Source organism: Anopheles ziemanni, unplaced genomic scaffold, assembly GCF_943734765.1.
Source record: "Anopheles ziemanni unplaced genomic scaffold, idAnoZiCoDA_A2_x.2 U_93, whole genome shotgun sequence".
NCBI classification, from domain to species: Eukaryota; Metazoa; Arthropoda; class Insecta; order Diptera; family Culicidae; genus Anopheles; species Anopheles ziemanni.
The window spans coordinates 26,323-33,035 of record NW_026689965.1 but is presented as its reverse complement, the minus strand read 5'-3'; the positions used below and the strand labels follow the sequence as shown (position 1 = coordinate 33,035).

Below are 6,713 nucleotides of genomic sequence, written 5' to 3'. Positions count from 1 at the left end.
TACCAGCGCGCCCAGATGGCTTGTAAATGTTTCTGTACTAGCTCAAATTCCTTCAACCTATTTGATGGTTCCTGCGACCTATCAATTTGTGGTAATGCACACATATTGGAGCCTACTAGAAAATGCCCTGGTGTTAGTGGCTCTGTATCTGTGGGTTCGTTTGACAATGGCACTAGCGGTCGTGAATTTAAACACCAAAATTTATTTTGTCCGACTTGGGCTAACAGAGTTACCATTGCCTCATAAGTTAAGCTCGTACTTCCTACTGTGCGAACAATGTGTTGTTTTACGGAACGTACCGCTGCCTCCCAAAGACCGCCAAAATGCGGAGCACGTGGTGGAATGAATTTCCATTTAATTTCGTTGTTCGCACACCAGTTGAAAATCTCGTCCCGCTCTTGTTGAATGCATTTGAGCATCTTATAGAGGCGATGAAGCTCATGCGCGGCGCCCTTGAATGTCGTTGCATTATCGGAGTGAAGTTCTGAGATATTCCCTCTTGTTGCAACAAAACGCCGAAGTGCTGCCAGAAAGGACGTCGTCGTGAGATCACCCACTAATTCAATGTGTACCGCCCTGGTCGCGAAACACACGAATATAGCTATGTACGCCTTCGTCGGGCTGCGGTTCTGAATCGTTGACTTTAGTAAGACTGGTCCGCAGTAGTCAATTCCACTGACAGCAAACGGTCTCGTAGGTGTTACCCGTGAAATTGGGAGGTCCGCGATGCTTTGCTTCACCAATGTTGGCTTCGCCTTGAAACATTGTTGGCAATGGTGGTAATCAGACTTAGCGAGACTGCGCCCGCCAATTATCCAAAATCGTTGACGTAGTGTGGCTAATAATAACTGAGGTCCGGCGTGCAATAATTTCAAGTGATACGCGACTGTCAATAACTTGGCCAATGAATGATTACTGGAGAGCAGAATCGGGTGTTTGGTCGCGTCCTGAATCTGCGCATTGTGAAGCCGACCACCGACTCGCAGTAATCCCTTTGAGTCAACAAAGGGCGATAGCCACCTCAGCTTCGACGTTTTCGGAATCTCCTTGCCATGCTTTGCGGTATGCAGTTCCTCTGCAAAGCTATCCTCCTGCGACAACCGGCACAACTGGATTTCAGCCTGGAGAAGTTCTTCCCGTGTTAATGGTGGCACTCTCTCAACCAGTGACAGCTGTTCCGGTGAATTTCCGTCTTCCGTGGTTCTGAATGCGCCGCGTCCTGTCAGGCAATGAATAAAACGCAGACAAAACGCCATAGATCTGCGAAGGCGATGGTATGCCGAGAATGATGCAAAGAGTTTGTTGCTGAAATCTGCCGTCGTTGATACAGCAACCACACGTGGCGTCACTGCTCTTTCCTCCGATACACAATCTCCTTCCTCTGTAGATGGGTTGTGCACAGGCCAGCTTTCTTCGTTGCAGGACAACCAGTGCGGGCCATGGAACCACCGATCGCATTCCAATAGCTTATCTGCATGAAGACCACGCGAGATGTCATCTGCAGGATTATCTGTGCCCGGTACATGCTTCCAGCACGTAATGCTGGACTCCTTCTGTATGAGAGCCACCCTATTTGCCACATATGGTTTCCAACGTCGAGGTGAGGAATTCAACCAATGTATCACGGTCATGGAATCGGTCCAGCATACCGTGGATTGTATAGTAATGTTTAAGGATTGGCTGACCTTCCGGTATAAGTGTGTTGCCAGTCGAGCCGCACATAGTTCCAATCTAGCGATAGAATGCGGGTTATCTAATGGAACGATTTTGGATTTGGCTGCCACGAGTTGAACAGAAATCCCGTCTCGATTTACAGTTCGAAGGTAGCAGCATGCCCCAAATGCAGCTTGGGATGCATCTGCAAAGATGTGTAGTTGTATGCTCGTGGGTTCCCGGCTTGATATGTAACGCGGGATGCGTACTTCCCGAAGAAGATGTAATGTAGAGTAAAACTTGTGCCATTCCTTTTGGACCTGTGATGGCAGCTCAACGTCCCAGTCCCAAGCTTTCCCGTCTTGCTTTAGCAACCAAAGCTGTTGCATGAATAGCTTGGCTACTGTTATGGCTGGTCCCAACAATCCGAGTGGATCAAATATCTTTGCAATGTAAGACATTGTTATCCTTCGTGTCCATATTGGTGCTGTAGATGGAAGATCGATCCGGAACCGAAGCAAGTCGAGGGCTGGCTCCCATACAAGCCCGAGAGTGGATACACATTGCGCGTCTCGTAATTCGTATGTTGGTAAGATCGCTACGTCTTCTGGTGGAATGCGAGAGAGCACTTCAGGTATGTTCGATGCCCACTTTTTTAGCGATAAACCAGCTGACTGCAGCATTTCTGTAACTTGGCTCACTATTTCGATTGCATCTGTTTGATCGTCAGCACCGGTTAGTAGGTCATCCACGTAGAAATCGTACAGTACAGGGCTAACTGCGCGTGGATATTGCTCCCCATGATCGTTTGCAATCTGCTTCAGAGTTCGTGTAGCTAAGAATGGTGCCGATGCCGTGCCGTAGGTAACCGTTTGTAGTTCGTAGGTGCTTATGGGTTCTGCGGAATTTTCTCTGTACCGAATGCGAAGAAAATTCTTGTCTTGGGCGTGATGAAGGAATTGACGATACATTTTCTCCACGTCTGCAGTAATTGCTATCGCATGAGCCCGAAAACGCATGACAATCGAAAGCAGATCTTGCTGTACTACCGGACCGATGAGCAAAGTGTCGTTTAGTGAAAACCCGGAAGTTGTCTTGCAGGATGCATCAAAGACAACCCTAGCCTTAGTGGTCATACTGGTCTCCTTTACTACTGCATGATGCGGCAGATAGTAATGCGGAACTGAATCATCAACGGGTTCGCTAAGTTTCTTCATGTGCCCCAAACGCTCGTAGTCCTTCATAAACTTGATGTATGCCTCTTTCATTTGCGGGTTGGAATTCAGCCGACGTTCCATTCCCGCCCACCGGCGATCGGCGATCTCCTTAGAAGCTCCTAAAATTGTATTGGCATTCGAGTTAAACGGTAAACTAACCACATACCTTCCCGCAGCGTCCCGAGTCGTCGTAGAAACGTAATGTTTCTCGCAGAGGTCCTCCTCGGCCGAAAACGTTGCTTCGTTGGGAAGTGTTTCGCATTCCCAGAACCGGTTCAGGATCGCTTCCAGTGGGGTGTCTGACGTAGCCAGATGGCAAATTCGTGGAGCCTCCTTTGCAGCTTGGGCAGTGTTACCCGCGACGACCCAACCGAAGGGAGTCTCGACCAGCCACGGACGTCCCTTGCCAAGCGACCGTTTCCTTCCGGAATGAATCTCCCAGAACGCATCTCCCCCGATGACGATGTCAATTCTGCCTGGGATGTAGAACGATGGATCCGCCAAAACTGCATCTACCGGCATCCTCCAGGAAGACACGTCAGTGGGAGTCGTTGGGATGTCCGCCGATGGGTTATTCAGGATCAGGAATTCCATTTGAGTCGCGAATGGTTGTATCTTCGACTGGACGGTTGCCACAATCGACCCGTTCACCAACTGCGACGCCATACCGATGCCAGAGATGGAAACGTTGACCTTAGACCGAGAGGCCATTAATTTCCGAGCGAACGCTTCCGAGATGAAGTTAGACATCGATCCGGAATCGAGAAGCGCTCTCGCCTCGTGCCTTGTTCCGTAGTCATCGACGAGATGTAGCACCGCCGTCTCAAGGAACACCGTTTCGTCTTCCGAGTTCACTCCCATCGATATCGTCGAAGAAATGTGTAGCAGTGAATGATGACGCTCCCCACACGTGCGACAGGACCGATCCGACTTGCAGTCCTTCGCTAGATGCGTATTGCTTAGGCAATTCCAGCAACAGCGCTTCTTTGCCACGATGTCGCGTCGCTGCTGCACATCCTTGCCGTTGAATATTGGACACATGCGTAGCGAGTGATTTTCAGCGCACTCCAATAAACACCGTGGTTGCCCCGAGGATTTATGAATGGCTGCGGTGTTTGTAATGGCTCTCCGTGAGGTATTTTGCCGTGCGTTGCCGGCCACCTTAATCGTCGAATCCTCTACAATGGTAAGGCTTTTAGTGGATTTGAGGATCTGGATCCGATCTTCGACAAATTTCATCAGTTCCTGATATTTGTCCCGCTCGAAGTGGACGGAATGCTTCTCCCACGCAAGAATGGTCTCGCTGTCGAACTTCATCAGCAGCATGTTGGACAAAGGAGTATCCCATGCCTCCACAGGTTCTTTCAGCTTGGCCAAACCATTCAAATGCCGTGTGAATTCATCCACTAAATTAGTTAGATTTTCGACGCTATCTGATTTTACCACCGGAAGAAAATGAAGTTTCCGCCAATACTCACGAATAAGGCTACGTGTATTGTCGTATCTTTTCAACAGCGCCTTCCAAGTGACCGCGTAGTTTTCGTTTGTTAACGGTGTGTGCTCGAAGGGTAAAGCAGCGTCGCCCTTTAAAGATGACAGTAGATACTGCAGTTTAGCAATCGATGACAATTCTGCCGAATCATCGATCATCGATACAAAACGGTCGCGAAACGAGAGCCATTTTGTAGAGTCACCGGCGAACGTAGGCAATTCGATTTTTGGAAGCCGAAGATTGGTTGCAGTTGGCCGTCCAAATGCCATTGTTGAGTTTGCCAGCATCGAAGAATCTGGTGTCTCCTTCGGAAGATTCGTCCGCAAGAATGCCTTCAAACGTTGGCAACGCTCCTCCATGTCAATCCTATCGCTGATACACGATTCCAACGCTTCACTGCTATCATCGAGTTCTTCTAATTTCGCCATCGCTGCGAAGAAATCCTCCTTTTGCTGCTGAAGCCTCTCCAATGCACCTGGAAGCTGACCCACTTCATCCTTGGAGAACGTGGTCACAAATCTTTCAAGCGATTTGATATTCTCCAACGCAACCTTCTTTTTATGCTGAGCCGCTTTGAGTTTTTTCTCCATTTCTCTTAAAAGTTTTTTTGTTTTCACTGTGGCCTTTTTTCGCTGTCCCCCAAGGGTTAACCGGTGACGCGCTGGAAGATCAAATGCGCGCGAACTCTCTCAAACTTTGATGGCGCGCAAAACGTGATGGCGGTTAGATGATGCAGCACTATCGAGATGCGGTGAGATGCGTAGGCGACTTTCACTAACTTCGTATTGTGTGCACTCTTTCTCACTGCACTGTTGTTTGCGTTGCACCCGTTGTGCAAATCCCTTGCGTTGCACTCGTTGTGCAAATCCTTTGCGTTGCACTCGTTGTGCAAATCAGTGTTCACAATTGACGAGGAACTCGTCGAATGTTCTCCTAACACTTGCTTCGCGGTCTTGACGTCGTGAACGTCGAAGAAAACAATTGTCCGTAAGACACTGCGTACGTCGTAGACGTAAACCGAGATAATTGTTCGTAAAACAATTACTGAGTAAAACTTTCACTCAACACGAAAAATCCGGTTCGAAGGACCAAATGTGTGAATTTTCGGATGGTCTTCGTGCTGTGCAATTACAACCTTACACTTTGAGATCCAGTTTGCTACTGTTTATTAATCTGTCAAATATAGTTCATTCGCGTTACCTTATAATTCATTTGACTTAGTTCCTATTTCCCTTTTCATTAATCCTTTTCGTTAATCCTTTTTTCTATGCCAATGATATCCGCCAGAATGTAGGCAACATGCTTGACTTTAATTTCCCACAGTGACTTTAAAGAGAATGAGACGATGCAAAATGGTGTTTAGAAGGTGCTTAAAGTGACTTTAAAGAGAATGAGACGATGCAAAATGAGGTTTAGAAGGTGCTTAAAGTGACTTTAAAGAGAATGAGACGATGCAAAATGGTGTTTAGAAGGTGCTTAAAGTGACTTTAAAGAGAATGAGACGATGCAAAATGGTGTTTAGAAGGTGCTTAAGGTGACTTTAAAGAGAATGAGACGATGCAAAATGAGGTTTAGAAGGTGCTTAAAGTGACTTTAAAGAGAATGAGACGATGCAAAATGGTGTTTAGAAGGTGCTTAAAGTGACTTTAAAGAGAATGAGACGATGCAAAATGGTGTTTAGAAGGTGCTTAAGGTGACTTTAAAGAGAATGAGACGATGCAAAATGAGGTTTAGAAGGTGCTTAAAGTGACTTTAAAGAGAATGAGACGATGCAAAATGGTGTTTAGAAGGTGCTTAAGGTGACTTTAAAGAGAATGAGACGATGCAAAATGAGGTTTAGAAGGTGCTTAAAGTGACTTTAAAGAGAATGAGACGATGCAAAATGGTGTTTAGAAGGTGCTTAAGGTGACTTTAAAGAGAATGAGACGATGCAAAATGAGGTTTAGAAGGTGCTTAAAGTGACTTTAAAGAGAATGAGACGATGCAAAATGGTGTTTAGAAGGTGCTTAAGGTGACTTTAAAGAGAATGAGACGATGCAAAATGAGGTTTAGAAGGTGCTTAAAGTGACTTTAAAGAGAATGAGACGATGCAAAATGGTGTTTAGAAGGTGCTTAAGGTGACTTTAAAGAGAATGAGACGATGCAAAATGGTGTTTAGAAGGTGCTTAAAGTGACTTTAAAGAGAATGAGACGATGCAAAATGAGGTTTAGAAGGTGCTTAAGGTGACTTTAAAGAGAATGAGACGATGCAAAATGGTGTTTAGAAGGTGCTTAAGGTGACTTTAAAGAGAATGAGACGATGCAAAATGAGGTTTAGAAGGTACTTAAAGTGACTTTAAAGAGAATGAGAC

The 6,713-nt window shown here is 46.4% G+C and overlaps 1 protein-coding gene across 1 annotated transcript; it reads right to left on the bottom strand.

Annotated features, from left to right (window-relative positions):
- Positions 1 to 1,922: 1,922 nt before the first annotated feature.
- LOC131292815 (uncharacterized) lies at positions 1,923 to 4,952 on the bottom strand (the record flags this gene model as incomplete). The annotated part of the gene is made up of 1 exon (XM_058320899.1): positions 1,923 to 4,952. A coding segment is annotated over exon 1 (3,030 nt), but the record flags the coding sequence as incomplete, so codon positions are not given.
- Between the last annotated feature and the right edge of the window lie 1,761 nt (positions 4,953 to 6,713).